At 43.0% G+C, this 23391-nt stretch overlaps 1 protein-coding gene across 1 annotated transcript in view; it reads left to right on the top strand.

The window, feature by feature from the left end:
- LOC309558636 (uncharacterized protein) overlaps positions 1 to 23391 on the top strand; it is a 526969-nt gene that overhangs the window by 435255 nt on the left and 68323 nt on the right. Inside the window, exons 11-12 of the mRNA XM_082261702.1 lie at positions 12702 to 12902; positions 21115 to 21277. Coding sequence (XP_082117828.1) covers positions 12702 to 12902; positions 21115 to 21277 — 364 coding nt within the window. The remainder of the gene's footprint in view (positions 1 to 12701; positions 12903 to 21114; positions 21278 to 23391) is intronic.

Below are 23391 nucleotides of genomic sequence, written 5' to 3'. Positions count from 1 at the left end.
AGATAAACGTCTGTCCCCTAGTCAACAAAAAGAAGGGTGAGTGTTCACATGTCTCCCTAGGAGGATTGACAACTTCATTCACTAACCCCTACATTTCTGTTTTTTTGACATTACAGTGGGACCAGAACAGGATTACTACTAAGGCCATGATTGACACAGGATCTTGTGGAAATTATATGGATATATGTTTTGCTGCTTTAAATAAAATTCCTATTATTTCTAAACTCAAACCTGTCTCAGTAAGTCTTATTACCGGTGTTCCGTTATCCTCTGGTCCGATCACCGATCAGACACAAGCACTTCTAGTCACTATTAACGAGTCTCATAGGGAGACTTCTACCTTCGATTTAATACCATCACCCCACTTTCCCATTGTGTTGGGACTTCCCTGGTTGCACACACACCAACCAACCATAGATTGGAAGAAACGGTCCTTGACCTTCCCTTCTTGTTATTGCGAGGAAACGTGTAACCTCCCGTTTTCCGGGAAGATTCTGTCTGTGGTGACAGATGAGATTGCACCACTATGTTATCAGGATCTTTCTGAGGTTTTTCTTGAGAAAAATGCTCAAGCATTGCCTCCTCATCGAGACTATGATTGTAGCATTGATCTACTCCCAAATAGCAAATTGCCGTTCGGTCATGTTTATCCTCTTTCACAGGATGAACTTGCCCATCTCAAAACCTATTTGGATGAGAACTTGGAAAAAGGTTTTATTAGACCTTCCACTTCTTCCACAGCAGCAGGACTCTTTTTTGTTCGCAATAAAGATTCAAGTCTCAGACCTATCATCGACTACAGGAAATTGAATGCTATCACAATAAAAGATCGCTATCCTCTACCGCTTATCACTGAGCTCATTGAGCAGGTGCGTGGAGCTACCTATTTTTCAAAATTAGACCTGAAAGGAGCATACAATCTCATTCGAATCCGTGATGGACACGAGTGGAAGACTGCATTCAGAACTAGATACGGATTGTTCGAATATCTTGTGATGCCATTCGGCCTATGCAATGCCCCTGCAGTTTTCCAACGATTTATAAACAATATTTTTAAAGACTTACTAGATGTCTGTGTTGTGGTATATCTGGACGATATACTTATATATTCACGGACCCTGTCTGAACACATAAGACATGTAAGACTTGTATTATCGAGATTGCTTGCACATAATCTTTATGTGAAGCTGAAGAAATGCTTGTTCCATAAAGATGAGGTACTCTTTCTAGGCTACATCATATCCAAAACAGGAATCGAGATGGACATGAGTAAAATATCCTGCATTCAGGATTGGCCTACACCAACTACACGCAAGGCGCTACAGCGATTCCTGGGATTTTCAAATTTCTACAGGAAGTTCATAAAAAACTTTTCTGCTATTGTGAGACCCCTCACACAGCTCACTAGCACAAAAATACAATTTAAATGGTCAGAAGAAGCAAATAAGGCTTTCCACTTGTTAAAGACAAGGTTTACTTCCGCTCCCATATTACGCCATCCAGACCCATCCCTCCAATACATTCTGGAGGTAGATGCGTCAAACATGGCAGTAGGAGCAATACTCTCCCAACGACCTACCCACACTTCACCACTTCATCCAGTCGCTTTTTTTTCTAAATCCCTGAGCAGTCCCGAGATAAATTACCCCGTGGGTGAAAAGGAACTGCTTGCTATAAAATTGGCTCTGGAGAATTGGCGACATTTACTCAAAGGCACCCAACTACCAATAATTATATACACGGACCATAAAAACCTCCAATATCTTCAGACTAGCAAAACTCTCTCGCATCGACAGGTACGATGGTCACTATTCTTTCTAAGGTTTAACTTCCTAGTGACCTACACACCTGCAGATAAGAACAAAAAGGCGGATGCACTATCACGACTAACTGAAGAAAACTACTTTGAAATCCCTTCCGTTCCTATAATACCTCACAAACGCATTATTGGAGTTGTCCGTTCCTTAAAGGAAGAGGTTCTGCATGGTATAAGTTTGGATTCACCCCCACCACAACTAAATACTGATGCAGAAGGCTTCCTCTACTACAACGACAAACTTTACATACCACCTACCCTACGCACCAAGATCTTGGAATTATCGCATGATGTGCCTATGGCAGGACATATGGGTATGACAAAGACTTTCAATTTGATTTCTCGACAATTCTGGTGGCCTGACATGAAAACATCTATACAAAAATTCGTCTCTTCATGCAATGTCTGTGCCAGGTCCAAAATTGACACTACGAGACCATCCGGTCTACTATGCAGTCTACCAATACCCCAAACTCCATGGGAGGTTTTGTCATTGGACTTCATCGTAGAATTGCCTCCTTCCAAAGGATTTAATACCATCTTGGTGTCAGTGGACCATCTGACAAAGATGGCACATTTCATTGCTATTCGCAGACTACCTTCGTCCAAACAAACGGCAGAACTCCTGATGAAACATGTCTTCAGATTACATGGTATCCCAAAAACTCTTCTGTCTGACCGTGGATCCCAATTTATTTCTAAATTCTGGCAAGAACTATGTCACATACTACGGATTGAGCGGAAGCTCACTTCTCCTTACCATCCGCAGACCAACGGACAGACTGAAAGAGTCAACCAATGCTTTGAGCAGTATTTACGTTGTTACACTTCTTACCAACAGGATGATTGGTTGGATCTTCTCCCCCTGGCAGAATTTGCCTACAACAACGCAACTCACAGTACAACCAAGCAGAGTCCGTTCTACTTGAACTATGGGTTCCATCCCTCTATTCTCCCTCCACGCATCCTTCCTTCAAATAACCCAGTAGCCTCAGACTATCTTACCCAAATAAAGGATTCTCTGGGTTTACTAAATACTACCATTGCACACGCTCACAGTCAACAAAAGAAGTACTATGATCTTCGTAGAAGACCTTCTCCACAGTATACTATCGGGGACCTCGTTTGGCTCTCAACAAAAAACTTGAGACTGAAGATCCCTAGCAAAAAGCTTGGACCTCTGTTCTTGGGACCTTTCCCAATCAAGAAACTTATTGGAAAAGCTGCAGTGCAGCTTACATTGCCAATGGACCTAAAAATCCATCCCATTTTCCATGTGTCGCTACTAAAACCCCATGTTCCGGACCAAGGAATAAGGCCTAATATTCCACCTCCCCCTCCTGTACAAGTTGAAGGTGGAGAAGAATACGAGATAAAAGAGATTCTGGATTCTCGTATCTACAGAAGAAGACTTCAGTACTTGGTTAGATGGAAGAACTATGGGCCCCAAGACGACACCTGGCTAAACACCTCTGACATACATGCCCCTAGATTAATCCGCAATTTTCATGCGAGATACCCAGACAAACCAGCTCCAGAGGCCTTCAGGAGCAGGCCTTAAGGGGGGGGTATTGTAATGTTCCGGTACCTTTGGTACCCTAAATTACACTTTCCACAAGTGTATGCGCCCCACCATTTACTTTTGGAAAGGTGCGCATACACCTTTAAGACTGGAGCTGTCATCACCCAGCGCCGGACTAGATGGCTATTTAAAGCGCCGGTTCTCACTCACATGTGTTCGTTCAAACACCCTTACCTGGATGCTAACCTTGCTTGAAGCTTCCATGCTTGCAAGCTTACCTCGCTGACGGAACCTCGCCGCGCTGATCCCTGTATCCCGCTACTGGATCATCCGCCTCTCCTGAACCACCCTTCGGCTGTATCGCTAATAGTGCTAAGTACCCCGCAGGGGAATTCTCTATAAACTTATACTAAGCTTACACTATCTAGCTCTGCATAGTAAAGACTGTTTATCACATCTGCATAACTAGATTGCTAGCTCTAGAGACTACTGCTACTTTTCTGCACTGGGTTGATCTCTTTTGTATGTCCACCTGCTATTCTGTCATCTGCTACCATACAACATTGCTAAACCTTCCTGCATCCATCTGCTACTGTCTCACCTTCAAGTGTCTATCACCTACCACCTCCACTCAACCTATCCCTCAACCTTCATCATTGTGTTACCACATACATAAAGTCATTCTAGGAACCAGCTTGCTAATTGTGTGTATTTACTGGCTGAAATAAGACCTTCCACACATGATGAGTCATTGAGGTTGGGAATGGTATCTCAGCATATCTCTTACATGACTACTGACGTGGAACTATTTCTGCAGCTGAAAATCCACACCATATAAGAAACGCAGGAGCGTTACACAGTGGCAGAGTTGGAATAATTCTCCCATTCAGCTGCACTACTTCTGCATAACATTTATGGGCAGCCTGATTAACAGGCGCTTCCAGGGACAATATAAATTACCTGGGACAGGCTCCTATTTGCAGGGACTGTCCCAGGAAAAAAGGGACAGTTGGCAAGTATGCTATGGGTGAAGGCACAGGCAACAGCACTTGAATAGCACAGCAGCAGTCACAGTTCCAGCAGCACAGCATAACTCCACTTTCCCGCCTGACTGCTGTAACAACTTGGCAGAAAATTACAGTATTTTGGCTCCATGGTTGCCGATTGCTAGGGGCAACAGCCGTGCAAGTTGCTATAGGGAAATCCCAGATCAGTCCCCAAATGTAGCACTACCCCCACAAGGGCTGCTGGTAACTGTCTCCCCTATTCCTGCATCGCCAGGCAATAAGCATTTTTCATTTGCATCCGGACACAAGAAATCAGCCTCTGAGCTTAGCTTTGTTGATTTTGTTAAAGAAATTTACCTTGGATGGGGTAGAAGGGTTTTGGAATGCCCAATTTGACAGAAAACAATGAATGGGGACAACTTCCTTCCTCTGTATAAAGTAAGGATCCTGGTCTGCTCTCCCTTTTAGATGCCTTCAGTCCTTCAGGATCAGTGGCAAAAAGTCCTTTGAGGACTAGGAGCTCTTAGTCCCCATTAGAAAAATATCACAGTCTGTTGTAAACTGCATGCAGGAGTATCTCCTCTCCTTTGTAGAACTGCTCCCAGCTCCACTGCCTGGAGGAACTACCAGCCCACTTGGCTGCTTTGAAGATGCCCCAGGGCAAGGGATAGATAGTGTTAAGCACAGTGCTGCCCCTTGGAAAGCTTGCTACATATGGCAATCTCTCCCCGTGTGAATCCCTGGGTGCGCTGATGTACTCACTCTGTCCTCTCTGCTCCCTGCTGCTCCCTCCCAAACCGTGATGCTGATAGGCTTCTCCCAAGTCATCCTGAGCCCAGCCTAGAGCCAGAGACCTCAAGACCTAGGGGTCCCCTCCACGCCACTGACAGCCTCCTCGGCACTCCATCTTCCCCCTGACTGCCCTGCCGGCATGGCTCCACCATATTTAGGTCTGACCTAGCCACCCTGCCAGGGAATTCTGCCCGGGGATTGGCCAAAGTCTCTTAGGTGTGCAAATCGGAAGCTCCTCGACTTCGCCCCTTAACATCCTAAAGCTTCTATCAGCTTCTAGATCCAAGGGAAGGTACCAGAGACCTGCCGCTGTAAAGCCATCCACCCTGACCTGCAGTAACCCGACCCAATTTCCGACTATCATAACATACCTTAACTAAAATTTGCCTACACTAGTAACAAACGAGAGGGTGCTACATTAGCCCAAGATGTGCTTTCATCTTTGATCAGTACCCTTTAAAATCTCTACTAGGGATGATCGAACGGTTCGGGTCGACCATCGGTTCGGCCCGAACATTGGGTGTTCGAGGTTCGGCCGAATTTAGAACTTTTTGCCCAAAAAGTTCGGAATTCGGCAACCAGAACTGACCAAAATGCAATGGTTCAGGAAATGGGCTTTAAAAGCCCGTGATTGGACCAGAACAATTAGCAAAAGCCAATTGAGGGGGCAGAAGAATGCTAGGAATGTGATTGGAGTGACTAGGGGGTCCATAGTCCAATCATTAGTGAATACGCCCCCCCCAGTATATAAGATAGCCCCCGCCAAATTCCTAGCATTGTTATACTGGACATGGAAGAGAGTGGAAGCAGTTCTGTTAATTTTACTTTAAAAGTGTCATTTAGCATTTATTAGTGTGAGGAAAGGGATATCTAGTGTAGTTAGAGTGCTCCTTTACACTTTAGTTAGCTTCAAAAATTTAGTTACTGTAGGGAAAGTATGAAGTGTCAGGGTGACCGTAATGTAGTGTAGGGTTAACTGACTGCTATGGCAGGGTGACCGAACCCTTCCATATCAGGGTGACCATAATGTAGTGTAGGGTGAACTAACAGTGACTGCTATGGCAGGGTGACCATAATGTAGTGTAGGGTGAACTGACAGTGACTGCTATGGCAGGGTGACCGAACCCTTCCATAGCAGGGTGACCGCTTTAGAGAAAAGCTAGTTTCTCTGAAGTCACTTTTGGTTCTGTAATTTTTGGCTGCAGGCGTTGCTAGTGCTTTTTTGAGCACATGTTTGGAGTCAGACATGACATCTGAACATGTGTATAGGGTGTATATATACACACCCATGTCTGTATATATACACCTGCACATATATAGGTGTGAAAGGAGCAGAAAAAACTACTACTAATAATTAACACCAATATATTTTTGCTCCTATCACACCTATATATGTCTAGGTGTGTATATACATATAAGTATGTGTGTATATACACCACTATACACAAGTTCAGATGTTTTGCCTGCCTCCAAAGAACCCAAAAAAATGCCCAAAAAACGCTAGCGTCAAAAAAAAAAAAAAAACGCCCAGGTGTGTTGTTGCAGGCATTTTTTGGGGGGTTTTTGGAGGCAGGCAAAACATCTGAACTTGTGTATACAGTACCACTTTACACAAGTTCAGATGTTTTTCCTGACTCCAAAGAACCCAAAAAAATGCCCCAAAAAAAAAGCCTGCTATTAAACCGGCAAGGTGTGAAAAGCAAGAAGCCATATTCCAGATCTATAATTGTACTAATACAAACAATCTTTTTTATGGTTCTGGACATGCTACAGAGCTGAAACTTCACAGGTACACTTTTTAGACCCCCCAGATACTAAATCCATTTTTTTTAAAAAATTTTTTCAATAATTGGCTCTCTATCAAAAATCTATCAAAAATGACAATTTTTAAGAACTTTTTTTTGTGTGATTTTGTGTCTAGGGGGTCTAAAATGTGTACCTGTGAAGTTTTAGCTCTGTAGCATGTCCAGAACCCCCCCAAAAAATCATATAAGTGTAAAAGTGGGGTCCCACCATCCCTGCTCTACTGAAAAATGATCTTTTTTTTTGGTTCTGGACATGCTACAGAGCTGAAACTTCACAGGTACTTTTAGACCCCCCCCCCCCCCCCCAGATACTAAATCCAAAGAATTTTTTTTATTTATTTATTTTTTTTTAATTTTTTTAAATAATTGGCTCTCTATCAAAAATGACAATTTTTAAGAACTTTTTTTGTGTGATTTTGTGTCTGGGGGGGTCTAAAAAGTGTACCTGTGAAGTTTCAGCTCTGTAGCATGTCCAGAACCCCCAAAAAAAGATCATATAGGTGTAAAAGTGGGGTCCCACCATCCCTGCTCTAATGAAAAATTATCTTTTTTTTCTGGTTCTGGACATGCCAGATACTAAATCCAAAGTCAAAATCAAAAAATATCTTTTTTTTTTTTCAATAATTGTTTTTTTTATCAAAAATTAAAATTTCTAAGAACTTTTTTTGTGTGATTAATAGTCCATGGGGCATGACTCAGAACCCTAGGCACTTTTTAGGGGCATTTATTGGGTTTTAGGGCTTTAACCACTTCCCGCCCGCCCTATTACAGATTGACGGCGGGAATGTGGTTGAGTTATCCTGACCGGACGTCATATGACGGCGGCAGGATAACACCGCTCTGGGCGCCCCCCGGGGGCACGCAAAGCAGCGATCGGTGATGCGAGGTGTCAGTCTGACACCCTGCACCTCCGATCTCGGTAAAGAGCCTCTGACGGAGGCTCTTTACCATGTGATCAGCCGTGTCCAATCACGGCTGGTCACATAGTAAAACAGGAACAGCCGTTGATCGGCTTTCCTTAGTTCGTGCCTGACAGGCACGAGTAAAGGAGCGCCGATCGGCGGCTCCCCTGACAGGGGGGGGGGGGGTCGGCACTGGTAATCAGATCATTGATTACCAGTGCAGACCCTCGGGGGGGATGCCACTAGAACCACCAGGGATGCCCACTATGACCCCAGGGATGCCCACTATGACCCCAGGGATGCCCACCATTGCCCTCCCCATCAGTGATGCCCACCAGTGTCCTCCCTATCAGTGCTGCCCACAAGTGCCCATCATTGCCATCCTTTAGTGTCGTCCACCAGTGCCCATTATTGCCCACCAGTGCCGCCTATCAGTGCCCATTAGTGCCCATCAGTGCCGCCCGTCATTGGCGATCAGTGCCGCCCATCAGTGCCCACCAGTGCTGCCTATCAGTGCCCATTAGTGCCCGTCAGTGCCACCTATCAGTGCCGTCAGTGCCGCCTATCAGTGCCCATCAATGCCGCCTATCAGTGCCCAGCAGTGCCGCCTATCAGTGCCCACCAATGCTGCTTATCAGTGCTACCTATCAGTGCCACATATCAGTGCCTATCAGTGCCGCCTATCAGTGCCACCCCATCAGTGCCACCCCATCAGTGCCACCCCATCATTGCCTCCTCATCAGTGCCTGTCAGTGCAGTCTCATCAGTGCTCATCAGTGCAGGAAAAAACTTATTTATTTACAAAATTGTATAACATAAACAAAAAAACTTTTTTTTTTTCAAACTTTTCTGTCTTTTTTTATTTGTTTAGCAAAAAGTAAAAATCGCACAGGTGATCAAATACCACCAAAAGAAAGCTCTATTTGTGGGGGGAAAATTATATAAATTTGGTGTAAGTACAGTGTTGCATGACCGCGCAATTGTCATTCAAAATGCAACAGCGCTAAAAGGGGAAAATTGGCCTGGGCGGGAAGGGAGGGAAGTGCCCTGTATTGAAGTGGTTAAAATTGTGTTTTTTGATTACCAAAGTTTGGGTCCATTGATTTCAATGGGGTTCTGAAATCCGGGCCGAAATTTCGGGTAGTTCGGATGTTCTGGCCAAACCAAACTTTTCAAAAGTTCGATCATCCCTAATCTCTACTTGTAAAATATATTGTATTTATATAAATGTCTACGGTGACCTTTCCCGGTTGTGAATGCGGAAGAGGGTGGGGAGGGGGGTGTCAGTGACATCCCACTGTCCCAGGCAAGATGGTCATCTCAGTAGTTTGTAATTGTATCCCAAATTATATTCAGCATAGTGAGCTGCTGTCTATTATGCCTCCTCTCTTTTTAGAAATTGTGCAGCTCCAGATTGTTCTTTGAGGCTACATGACCCTTGACCCTCTTCCTGGATAGTGCTGATTGGCCCTGTGCTGATCACATGCCCCCCTCGCAAGAAAAAAAAACTCTCTAGCAATACACATCAAACTGGGCATGTGCAGAGTGCCTCAAAGGCTCTGTCTTATGAGGAGATGGATTGGGGACAGTGGGAAAAGGGGAGGATCAGAGAAGACAGGATCAAACAGCCTTTTTACACAATATGGAGGAATAAACCCTTACATTCCACAGTGAGTATAAGAAGCATGTTTTACTGCATATACAAGCTGATTTATTGTTGTGGGCTTAGTAACACTTGAAGTAAATTTATTCTGTAAGACCGAGAATATATTGTTTAACCACCTCCCAACCGCCGTATAGACAAATGACGGCGGGAGGGTGGAACTCTCATTCTGGGACAACGTTATCTGACATCATCCCACTCCTGTTGCGCTTGTGCACCCGGGGGGGGGGGGGTCGCACAGCATGGCGATAGGCAGCGCACTGTGTCCCTGGGACATGGCGCATCCCAGATCTTGGTAAGGAGCCGATGTCGAGGCTTTTTACCCATGTGATCAGCTGTGTCCGATCACAGCTGATTACATGTACACAAGGAAATGCCGGTTTTCTGCTTTCCTCTCCTCACTCTGACAGTATAAGAGGAGACGAGAGCTGATCAGTGGCATTTTCCCACAGGGGAGAGCTGCACGATAATCAGTGCAGCCCCAACAGTGCCCATCAGTGATGCCAATCAGTGCCCATCAGTGATGCCAATCACTGCCCACCAGTGTTGCCAGTCAGTGCTGCCTTTCAGTGCCCATTAGTGTCTGCTCATTAGTGCCGCCCATCAGTGCCGCCACTCAGTGCCCATCATTGCCACCTATCAGTGGCACCTATCATTGCTCATCAGTGTTGAATATCAGTGCCGCCTATCAGTGTCCATGAGTGCTGCATATTAGTGCCTCCTCATCAGTGCCCTTCATAGAAACATAGAATGTGTCAGCAGATAAGAACCATTTGGCCCATCTAGTCTGCCCAATATATCTGAATCCTATGAATAGTCCCTGGCCCTATCTTATATGAAGGATAGCCTTATGCCTATCCCATGCATGCTTAAACTCCTTCACTGTATTTGCAGCTACCACTTCTGCAGGAAGGTTATTCTAGCATCCACTACTCTCTCAGTAAAGTAATACTTCCTCATATTACTTTTAAACCTTTGCCCCTCTAATTTAAAACTGTGTCCTCTTGTGGTAGTTTTTCTTCTTTTAAATATGCTCTCCTCCTTTACAGAGTTGATTCCCTTTATGTATTTAAAAGTTTCTATCATATCCCCTCTGTCTCTTCTTTCTTCCAAGCTATACATGTTAAGGTCCTTTAACCTTTCCTGGTAAGTTTTTTCCTGCAATCCATGTACTAGTTTAGTAGCTCTTCTCTGAACTCTCTCTAGAGTATCTATATCCTTCTGGAGATATGGCCTCCAGTACTGCGCACAATACTCCAAGTGAGGTCTCACCAGTGTTCTGTACAGCGGCATAAGCACTCTCTTTCTACTGCTTATACCTCTCCCTATACATCCAAGCATTCTGCTGGCATTTCGTGCTGCTCTATTACATTGTCTTCCCACCTTTAAGTCTTCTGAAATAATTACTCCTAAATCCCTTTCCTCAGATACTGAGGTCAGGACTGTGTCAAATATTCTATAATCTGCCCTTGGGTTTTTACGCCCCAGGTGCATTATCTTGCACTTATCCACATTAAATTTCAGTTGCCAGAGTTCTGACCATTCTTCTAGTTTTCCTAAATCCTTTTCCATTTGACGTTTCCCTCCAGGAACATCAACCCTGTTACATATCTTTGTGTCATCAGCAAAAAGACAAACCTTACCATCGAGGCCTTTTGTAATATCACTTATGAAGATATTAAACAAAATTGGTCCCAGTACAGATCCCTGAGGTACCCCACTGGTAACATGACCTTGTTCTGAATGTTCTCCATTGACTACAACCCTCTGTTGTCTGTCACTCAGCCACTGCCTAATCCACTCAACAATATGGGAGTCCATGGTCAATGACTGCAGTTTATTGATAAGTCTTCTATGTGGGACAGTGTCAAAAGCCTTACTAAAATCTAGATATGCAATGTCTACTGCACCTCCACCGTCTATTATTTTAGTCACCCAGTCAAAAAAATGTATAAGATTTGTTTGACATGATCTCCCTGAAGTAAACCCATGTTGTTTTTCATCTTGCAATCCATGGGATTTAAGATGTTCCACAATCCTATCCTTTAATAGGGTTTCCATTAATTTGCCTACTATTGATGTCAGACTCACTGGTCTATAGTTGCTCGATTCCTCCCTACTACCTTTCTTGTGAATGGGCACGACATTTGCCAATTTCCAATCTTCCGGGACGACTCCTGTTACTAATGATTGGTTAAATAAATCTGTTAATGGTTTTGCCAGCTCACCACTAAGCTCTTTTAATAATTTTGGGTGTATCTCATCAGGACCCTGTGACTTATTTGTCTTCACTTTAGACAGCAATCTTAAAACGTCTTCCTCTGTAAAGACACATGCATCAAACGATTCATTAGTCATACTTTCAAGTGGAGGTCCTTCTCCTTCTTTTTCTTCTGTAAAAACTGAACAGAAGTATTCATTAAGGCAGTCGGCTAGCCCTTTATTCTCTTCTACATACCTTCCGTCCTTTGTTTTTAATTTAGTTATTCCTTGTTTTAATTTCCTTTTTTCATTGATATATCTGAAGAATGTCTTATCCCCCTTTTTCATAGACTGAGCTAGTTTTTCTTCTGCCATCCTATCAGTGCCACCTCATCAGTGCAGCCATTTAGCGCCCATCAGTGCAGTTTCACATCAGGGAATTAGAAAAAATACTTATTTTCAAACAAATTTAACAGAAACTAAGAAAAACTTTTTTTTTCAAAATGTTCGGCCTTTTTTTTTTTTTTTAGCAAAAAAATAAAAATTCCATGGTGATTAAATACCACCAAAAGAAAGCTCTATCTTTCAAAAAATAATGATGCAAATTTAATTTGGGTACAGCATTGCATGACTGCACAATTGTCATTTAAATTTGAAAATTTGCCTGGGCAGGAAGGGGTTGAAAGTGCCCAGCATTGAAGTTGTTAATTTATAGTTCACACTGTAATGCATTTAATGTGAACATTAAGTTTGTGTATTAAAACTGCTTAAAATAACTATCGCTTTCACTTAACTAAATAAAAAGGCTGTACAGGTTTGAGGAGTACAAATCTAAGATTATGTAATCACAAATTAGAGAAACTGCCAATGAATCAACAGGGTGCTAAAGTTTGCAAGTTCCATAGATCAGATAAATATGTTAATAAATAATCCCCTGAATATAAATGTTGTGTAGAGAATCTAGGGATGCTATTAGCATTTTACTATAATAGCCGTTCACTATGACTCTTCTCACCTACATCCTGACAAGGATTGACTTGCTATTGTATTTTACATGTATTGTATTATTTTTCTACTGGATTATTGGATCTAAGAAGAGCAATGGAAAGATGCCACCAGGCCCTAAACCTTTTCCTATTATTGGGAACCTCAATGTGGTGGACCTGAAAAACCTACATGAGTCACTAATGGAGGTAGATCAAGTTCACATTAATGCATGAAAATATATTTACAATAAGGCTACTTGGTTATATCTATATATATATATATATATATATATATATATGTGTGCATACAGTATTTTACATATGGACGTATTTTGGCATATGGTATATATAGAAGATAATGCATTCCTGAATTCTATGATTATAAATCTTTTATCCACTTCCAGATGTGGCCATAGGAGATAGACCCTAGGACATACAGTATATCCTACACTCTGAACCTTGTCCTTGCGTCCTTCCACTTCTGTGTAAATGGCACTCATAGATACCGTCTGCAACGGTCGTTGACCCCCCCCCATAAAAAAAAAAAAACAATTTTATATATTACTTTATAATCTTAAAGCAGTAATTAACTCATAAACAAAACACGTATATATATATATACTGCAGGTTTCTAAGCCTTAAGGCTGGGTTCACACTGGGGCGGCTTCAAAGTCGCCCGAATCTGAAGCAGCACCGTGCAGCACGACTTCAGTGGGGCTTGCAAACGACTTCTCTAATAGAAGTCAATGCAAGTCAACCCCAAAGTAGTGAAGGAAAATTTTTCTAAGTCGGAAGCGACTTGAGGTGCTCCAGTTAGAACGGTTCCATTACACTGAATGGAGAGCGAATTGTCAGGCGGCTAAGTCGCCTAAAAAGTTGCCCCACTGTGAACCGGGACTAAATGTGGTTGCTGCATTTGTTTTTTTCTTTTGTTTGCTTTTTTCACAATAATAAACTTTTATTGTAAAATTAAGTTACAATTACAAAATGCAAACATATAATAGAAATAACACAGTGTATGTAACAGAGTTATAAACATTTCTGTAAGTATTTGTTTCTCTTTTTAACCACTTAAGCCCCGGAGGATTTGGTTGCTAAACGACCAGGGGGTATTTTGCGATTCGGCACTGCGTGACTTTAACGGACAATTGCGCGGTCGTGCTACGCTGTACCTAAACGAATTTGGCGTCCTTTTTTTCCCACAAACAGAGCTTTCTTTTGGGGGTATTTGATCACCTGTGCAATTTTTTGATCACGCGCTATAAACAAAAAAAGAGCGTCAATTTTGCAAAAATAGCAATATTTTTCCCTTTTTTTTATATGAAATTCCCCCCCAAAAAAATGTAAAAATCAAAATTTTTTAACATTTTCGGCCAATTTGTTTTATGCTACCTATGTTTGGTAAAAAAAATCACAAAAAGCGTATTTTGATTGGTTTGCGCAAAAGTTATTGCGTTTACTGACTAAGGGAAAGATTTTTGTCATTTTTGTTGTTTTTTTTTTTAACGCGTAATGGCGGCGATCTGCGATTTTTTTTGCGGTACTGCGACATTGCGGCAGACAGATCGGACCCTTGACTGACATTTTTGACACTTTTGGGGTTACCAGTGACATTTCTACAGTAATCAGTGCTATATATATGCACTGTTACTGTAAAAATACACTGGTAGTGAAGGGGTTAACTTTATTTGAGAGGGAGGGGCTGTGTGTGTCCCTAGGGGCATGATTCTTACTGTGATTGGCTGTGGCTTCAGCTGTATGCAGAGTGATCAACGGATCTACATAGTAGATCCATATGATCAGCTCTCATACAGAGGGGAGAATGACAGGCAGCTTGTTTACACAAGCTGCCTGACTTTCTCCCTCTCCCCCGCCGATCGCAGAGTGGCCGGGGGACATCGGGTCCGCCGGTCACACGCGCGGGGGGGTCCGTGACCACGCGGGAGCGGGAGCGTGCCTCCGGCGGCGCGCGCTCGCTCCCTAGACCCTCACAAGCTAGTGACGTAGCCCTACGTCACTTTGCCTGTGAGGGGCTGACCGCCGACGTAGATCGGCGTGCGGCGGTCGGCAAGTGGTTAAGCTTTTTTCCTTTATTTTTACCAAGTGATCTGGCCAGTAACAAACTTACTGCCCTAGGGTGGCTCTTCTATCTATGGAGGAGGAAAGGAGTCACCCTTTGACAGCAGCAGTGTCTGGAGAGGGTGGTGTTAGATGGGCTGGTAGATTAACCACTTAAGCCCTGGAAGATTTTACCCCCTTCCTGACCAGGGCCTATTTTGCGATTCGGCACTGCTTGAATTTAACGGACAATTACGCGGTCGTGCGATGCTGTACCTAAACAAATTTGACGTCCTTTTTTTCCCACAAACAGAGCTTTCTTTTGTTGGTATTTGATCACCTGTGCGATTTTTTGATCATGCACTATAAACAAAAAAAGAGCGTCAATTTTGCAAAAATAACAATATTTTTCAAATTTTTTTAGATGAAATTCCCCCCAAAAAAATGTAAAAATCAAAATTTTTTAACATCGGGTCCGCCGGGCACACGCACGGGGGGGTCCGTGACCGCGCAGGAGCGGGAGCGCGCCTCCGGCGGCGCGCGCTTGCTCCCTAGAGCCTCACAGGCTAGCGACGTAGCCCTACGTCGCTTTGCCTGTGAGGGGCTGACTGCCGACGTAAATAGTCGTGTGGTGGTCGCTGGTCGGCAAGCGGTTAAGATGGACTTTACATAAATGACTAAAAAAAGAAAGCATAACTTTAGCTAACACTTTTTAAGCAGTTACAGAAATTGTTTTTTAATTTTGGGATAAAGGTTTTGACTAAAGGGATAAAAACTAACCTTTGAAAGAACCCCTGTCAGTGTAAATGGTTTGTCTCAACCCTCTAACTGCAACTTTTGCTGAAAAGCTTGGTCTGGTAAAGAAAGTAGAAAACTAACAACAGGATCATATAAAAAATATATATGTTTTACAGGGGGGACTAGTGACGGACTGCATCACATATGTAATTTTTCTTTTTTTCTTTAATAGCACTTTAATTTATGACAACGTTATCGCTAAAGCAACAGGCTGTTGTCCATAACAGTCTTTAGGTACAAAAGCTGAACTGGTTAATATCAAATAGTATTTTGTACTGTTGGCAAGCATGTAGTCACCTTACTTGAACTCTGTTAAAATGGTGTACAGCCAAATGGTCGGAAGTTAGGAAAGTTTGCTTAAAGAATCATCATCATTTTTTTTATCACCATTATTAAGTAAATACAGTATATTTCTAAACTAAAAAAGTACACATTTATAAAGCTGATATTTTAATGATTTATATTTCTGGAGGAAGCTATTTTAATTCTTTTTAGGGTTATGAACAATGTATACTTACAAATCTGTAATAATGACCACTTGCCGACCGCCCCACGCAGATTTACTGCAGCAGGGAGGCTCGGATGCGCATAATCACATAGATCTACGTGATTATGGGCACGTGGTAATTAGACACAGCGTGAGGCAGACCATGGGAGGAGCAGGCTTGATCGCCGCCGGCCTCCCACGATCTTCGGCATAACTGACAGGAGAGCCGTCTGGTATGTAAACAATGCAAGACGGCTCTCTTGTCAGAAAGGCAGGGAAAGATTGTGCTAAATATTATTTAGCACTTTTATTTATTTATTTTTTTTTTATTTAGCATTACATTTTTTCATTGGAAATGTTTTTTAGCAGAAAGTAGAAAATATTGGGGTTTTTTCAAAATGTACGCAATTTTTTTGCTTAGCGCAAAAACGAAAAATCGCAGAGGTGATCCATTATCACCAAAAGAAAGCTCTATTCGTGGGAAAAAAAGGACATCAATTGTATTTGGATATGGCATCGTACAACTGCGCAATTGTCAGGTAAAGCAACGCAGTGCCGAATCGCAAAAAAATGGCCTGGTCATTAGGGGGTAAAACCTTCCGGGGCTGAAGTGGTTAAAATAAAATATCCATATAACTCCTTGTTAGGTGTATTGCTAGTAGTAAGGTTAACTACCCCTATGGAACATTTTTTTTTTTACACACGCTAAAATCTGTATTTTTGACTATAAAATGACTGAAAATCCCTAGAACATTATGTATTTTTATGAACACAGAAGCTGTGTGGAAAAAAAAAGACGGTAGTTGCATTTTTTATGTCGCTCAATATTTGTGCAATAGTTTATCAAATCTAAACTTTCAGAAAAATACACTAAGATAAATATTAGTGCACACAAACACAGTTTACCTGCTTCCTTCCCGGCCTATTGTAATATGACAGCCCAGTGGAAGCCCTGTTACCCTGTCACTTGACGTCCTCCCAGAATCACGCCTTGGCATGATCTGCCACCCATGGTGTCCACCGGACACACCTGATGACAGATCACTGTACTAGCCCTCTGCCAGTACTACGAGATCTGCTGTGCTTTGTTTCATGCCATTTATTGTGTACTATTGTGGTGAGCTCTGTGATTGGTCACAGTGATCACATGGTACAGACAGGGCCAATCACAGCCCATCTGTACCATGTGATTAGCTGTGGCCAATCAATAGTAAGCACTAAATGAATAGTTTTTATTCAGAAAAAAATGGTTGCTTATAAGTGTAAAGTTCACAGTTATAAGCAGATACTGGGGCTGATTTACTAAAACTGGAGAGAGCAAAATCTGGTGCAGCTGTGCATGGTATCCAATCAGCTTCTAACTTCAGCTTGTTCATATACCACTTCTGCTGCGGAAGGTTTACCCCCCTTCTTAACCAGGCCATTTTTTGTGATACGGCACTGTATTATTTTAACTTGCAATTGTGCGGTCGTGAAACACTGTGCACAAATAAAATCGATGGCCTTTTTTCCCCACAAACAGAGCTTTCTTTTGGTGGTATTTGATCACCTCTGCAGTTTTTTTTTTTTTTTTGAAAACCTGTGAAAGGGTCCCGCTGCGGGACCATAATAAAGGGCCCCGCAATGAGAGTAAAGGCCCCTAGGATCAGTGAGAAGAGCCCCAGGCTTAAAGGGAAGGGCCCCGGCCAGGGGTCTGGGGGGTCCTTCATGGTTCCTTGCACCGGGCCCTGAAGGTTCTAGTTACGCCTCTGGTAGGAAGCTAACCGTCTCCAAATCAAGCAAAGAATTTTGAATGAAATCATGTTTAAATAATAAGCTTGAAATGAATACCCCATGTAGTAGTGTTTTCCTGCTTGAATCCTGGGTGCCATTTTAAATGAGTAAGCAGCTATTTGTCCCAGCACAGTTTTAAAATGGCACATGGACTCAAAGGTTCCCTTAAATCCTTGCTGGCCCAGGTGACTTCAGCATGAAATGATGCATTGTGATGGCCTTAAACACCCAGTGGATGAGGCATTTACTTAGAGGACTGACGTGTAAAAATGTTACCACCCAGAAGTCCTTTGGCCCTTTGAAGAGGGCTTTTTGAGTACATTCTTTAAGAAAAATTTGCCTAAAGTCTTTAACCACCACCCCACTGGAAGATTACGGTGCTGGGGGAAGCGGGATGGATTTCAGCGGTGGATTTCAACTAACAGAAAAGCACAAGGAACACATCCTACTGACTGTAAGCTATGTTCCTTGTGCTGATTTTTCATTTCGGATGCACTCCTTTATTTTTGCAGCTGCCAGGCGACTCGACAGCCAATGAGAGCTCAATATGTGCAGGTATATGCGCTCTACGATCACCAGCACTTTGGCAACTGAACTTGCAAGACAGCCGGACCACTGATATCATGGAATCCCATCACATCAAGCTGAAAATAGAAAGTACCATGTGGGCTGCTACACAATAAAATGGAAGAGCCTTCCAGGTCATGGTAATAGAGAGGGAAAGAAAATAAAATAAGCTCACTCCTGGGGGGGGGGGGCTATATGAGAATATGCCTAGGTCCCTACCTTGCTAGTACAGTGGCTGCCAGTCTCACAAGCACAGTTCCAAGCACACCAACAAGATTGTAGATTTATTGCAGAAACTTGAACAGGAGAGGGGTAAGGATGCAGGAGACTCCAAAATCTAGCTATAATAGGAGGACATATTTCTAGCTAAACCTTTATAGCTACAGTCACACATAAAAGTCCCAAACCTGGTCCTACTCACAATATCCCAGGAGTTGATCACTATCCAGCTTTCACCGAGAGACCCTCAGTAAGGCTAGATTCACACCAGAAGTAGAAAGCTTTGTCTCGCTATCTGCCCGGTTCACCCCACTTTGTTGTGGTGGTGTGCGGGCGCTGTGCATGCAGTACTTTTTTTTTTTTCAGCGCAGTGCAGTGCCAGTCAATAATTGCAACCCCAGGAGAACTGGAACCCTCCTGGCAGAGGGAAGAAAACTTGAGAAAGGCCTCCCATCATGGATTGACTGGAGCATGATAAATATTCATGCTGTTCATTTGACTCTCCCTGCCCTATATTGTGGAAGCTTTTTCCAGAAGCAGGTAAGAGAAATCAAACACCCCAGCTTAGGAAATCCTGGCCAGACAAAATCATTAGATTACTGCTCCACTGACTGCAGTGAAGCCAAAAACGAATGCAGAAATCAGACTCTGAAAAGTGTTTTTTTTATAAAAGCTCAACATGTCTATTCCTTCTTGAACTGCATCAACTCAACATAGACATGGGCTCCAGTGTTGGCAAACTGTAACTTTGTTCAAATTATAAAAATTATATGTATAACTACCCTTGCAGGAGCTACTTGATATTGAGTCCCCATATCCCTGCACAGCCAGGCAACACACATTGACAACTTGCATCTAGACACAAGAAATCAGTCCATTGGCTTGTTTTTGTTGTTTTGTTGGGGAAAACAAAAAAGAAGATCCTGGACTGTACTCTCTCCGAAATAATCACAGTCTCTATGGATCAGTGGCAAAGTTCTTAATGAACCAGGAACTCTCAGTCTCCTTTAGTGAAATAGTACAAAGTTGAAAACTGCATGCAGAGGTATCTTGTCTCCTATGTAGTACTTCACCCAGTCTGATGCTTGCAGATACTACCAGCCCACCTGGCTGCTTGACTACCAGCCCACCTGGCTGCTCTGAAGAACTCCCTAGGACAAAGGATCAGGATTTAGCACAACGCTGCCCATGAAAAGTATTCTACATCTGGTAATCTTTCCCTTGTATACCCCTGGGTGTGCTGAGATACTCACACTGTCTTTTGCCCCCCCCCCCCCCCTGCACTGGGAAAGACTCCTGTTCAGGCCTTCAACCTATCAGATCTTCCCATGCCAGCCCGGATATCCAAAGATAATGAAGAATCCTCTCCTTCCTTGTCTCAGCTCCTGCCTGGAGGCAGAGTCCCCAGAGGTCCGCTCCCAGGCCACACAACAGCAACCTTAGCAGTCCATCTTCACCGACTCACCTGCTGCTCAGGCTCCACCATTTATGGGCTTGTTCAGCCATCCTGCCAGGCCTCCTGCCTGGGGATTGGTCCAAACACCCACCAACATTCAGACCCAGCCTCTTCCCCTCTGTCCACTAGCTTCTAGAAGTTTCCAGGGACCTCCAGAACCAGGGGGAGGCGATAGAGGATTGGTCTGCAGAGCCTTCCAGTCTGACCTGAATCTGAACCCTGTCCCAATTAAATGACTCATACAACTACCATGAGTCACAAAATACATTTACCGACACTAGTTTCACACTAGAGGAAGCTACATATATATTTTCTTTTCTATAGTTACTTTACCAGAGCACAAGTAAGAAGACTTCAAGCTAAATTTTCTTGAAAAATGTACTCAAAAAGGCCTCTCCAAAAGGACTATGGACTTCTGGGTAGTAACCTTTTTACACGTTAGTCCTCTAAGTAAATGCCTCATCCACTGGGTGTTTAAGGCAATGACAATGCATGATTTCATGCTTAAGTCACCTGGGCCAGCTGGGACTTAAGAGAACCCTTGAGTCCATGTGCCATTTTAAAATTGCGCTGGGACAAATAGCTGCTTACTCATTTAAAATGGCACCAAGGATTCAAGCGGTAAACCGCTACTAGGTGGGGTACTCATCTCAAGTTTATTACTTAAACATGATTTCATCCAGAATTATTTGCTTGTTTTGGAGATGGTTAGTTTCCTACTTTTCTAATAAAAAATGCTCACTCTAAGATAAATCTTCCATACTAAGTGACAGATGAAGCAAAATGTGTGTGCCATGCTTAAAGAAAAAATGTCTAATTTTTCTGGAAGAATATTTTTTGATAGTTGGGATAGAAGTTGAGTTACATAGTAGTTACATAGTAGTTGAGGTTGAATAAAGACAATAGTCCATCCAGTTCAACCTGTGTAGGTGTGTGTGGACATATTCATTTCCGATGTCCCTGAATGTTTTGATCTTTGAGATGAACGTTCAAGAAAGTACGTAAAGAGTTAAGTTTTATAGGTCCAGTTACTAATAAATTAAAATTGCTTTGTATTGCAGCTCCATGAGAAGTATGGAGAAATCTTCACTGTACATTTCGGACCCAAGGCGATGGTGGTAATAGCAGGATACAGGGCTGTGAAGGATGCTCTTGTCAACCAAGCTGATGATTTTGGAGAAAGAGCAGATATGCCATTGTTTAAACTAATAAGTAAAGAAAAAGGTAAGCTTAAAGTTATAATTTTCTGTATAGATTATATTTTTTCTTGGTTTAATTACTGCACCTAGTCCAGCAATATTTAGAACATGTATGTGGCCAGCAATGATATCTCAAGCCACAAGTCTTGAACTCAGCTGGCCAGTGTGATGATTTGTGCATAATTGTGAATCCAAATCAGCTCTTATTTTGCCCACAAGTTTTAAAATCAAGCTTTATATACACAAGGTCTGAGCATGAGTTATCATAAAACTGCCCTAACACAGCAATAGTATACGTTGGGCATGGATTTTTTTTATTTTTTTTTTATCTTTAAAGACTAAGTTTACTTAAAATAAAATAAAGAGAATAAGCACAAGGTGTATTGCTTACCTTTTATGAAACGCATTCTTTGTGTTGTTGTGTCCTTGTTGAATATAAATCTTCTTCCACCAATGCCCCCCACACAGTGGCATATCATCAATGGGTGCAGGGTGTCTACTGAACACGGCCTCCAGAAGGGGGTCCACTGTGCTCTGACCCACCCTGCACCCATGGATGATCCATCTCTAGTTGACAGCCAGGGATGATCGGTGCGGTGGTGGGGGCAGTTAAAGGAACCAATCTCCCTGTATAGCTTTTATCGAAGCAGCTGACAGCTGCAGAAGGGAGACGAGGAGAAGTAGAGAGGGAGGAACTTCTTCTCCTCTCCCTCCCAGGGCTGTCAGCTGTTTCATTGAAAGCTATACAGGGAGATTGGTGCTTGTACCCCCCACCACCAAACTGATCACCCTCTACTGTCCCCCTGTGGCCTTCTGTGTTGACCTCTGGCCCCCCTGTGTCCTTCTCATGCCCCTCCTTGTCCCCCTGCAGCACTGCTGGCTTACCTCTTCTCCTCTCCTGCTGGCTGCTGCGGGGAACTGTCAGGCTGGAGATGGGAGGAAGAGGCCGGTAAATATGTAATTTACTGGCCCCTTTCTATTCTAAATGAACAGAGTCACCACTGACTCTGTTCATTCATATTCAGTGCAGCTGAGACTGCAGAGAAATGGATTGGGGAATCTATGTTCTTAGTCTCTTTGTCTGTCTCAATGGAAAGATGTCAGGTGTCTGTTTAGACCCTTTATATCTTATCAAAGCCTCCCAACAGGGCTATTAAAAAAATAAAAAATAAAGAATTGCAATGAATATTAAAAAATCTAATTGTAAAAAATAAAAAAAAATAAAAATAAAGAACTACTGACACTCTCCACTGCCCTACTGACACCATCCTGCACATTCTACCCACCACTGTACACTCCGCACTCCTCACCTGCACATATTACCCACGCCATAAACTCCACACTCCTCTCCTGCACATACTACCCACTGCCATACACTCTGCACTCCTCTCCTGCACATAATACCCACCAACATACACTCCATACTCCTCTCCTGCACATACTACCCACTGCCATACACTCTGCACTCCTCTCCTGCACATAATACCCACCAACATACACTCCATACTCCTCTCCTGCACATACTACCCACCTTCAAGCACTCCGCACTCTTCTCCTGCACATACTACCCACTGCCATACACTCTGCATCCCTCTCACTACACATACTACCCACTGCCATACACTCCGCAAACCTCTCCTGCACATACTACCCACCGCTGTACACTCTGTACTCCTCTCCTGCACATACTACCCACCCCCATACACTGGGCACTGTACATTCCCTATTTAACATTACCACATTCTGCACTATGTAAGTCTTCTCAGACTCTTTTTAATCACACCCCCTTTATGCCATGCCCAATATTTAGCACAATTTAAACCACATCCACTTTTCACCACGATGCCTTACGTGTGCCACATTTAATTCTTCATTAATGCCTAGGGCCCACTTTTGATTTTGCACATGGTCCCACTGATATCATCATACACCCCTGCCCCCACAGTAATTGTCTGGTGTGGAATGGGTTAATAGAACTAAGGTAGCTGTCACAGACATTCATCAACTGTGCTCAACTATGTCCAACCTTTCTGCCCAGCTCCACCAGTCTTAGAAGTGGTATCTACAGCTTCTATGAATGAAACAAAATCTTTGAATGGAGGGGACAGACCTTTCAATCATCTGCTTGCCCTCCATTTA

The sequence above is a fragment of the Pelophylax lessonae genome (genome assembly GCF_965119305.1).
Source record: "Pelophylax lessonae genome assembly, chromosome: 6".
NCBI lineage: Eukaryota > Metazoa > Chordata > Amphibia > Anura > Ranidae > Pelophylax > Pelophylax lessonae.
This window is presented reverse-complemented; position numbering and strand designations above follow the sequence as displayed.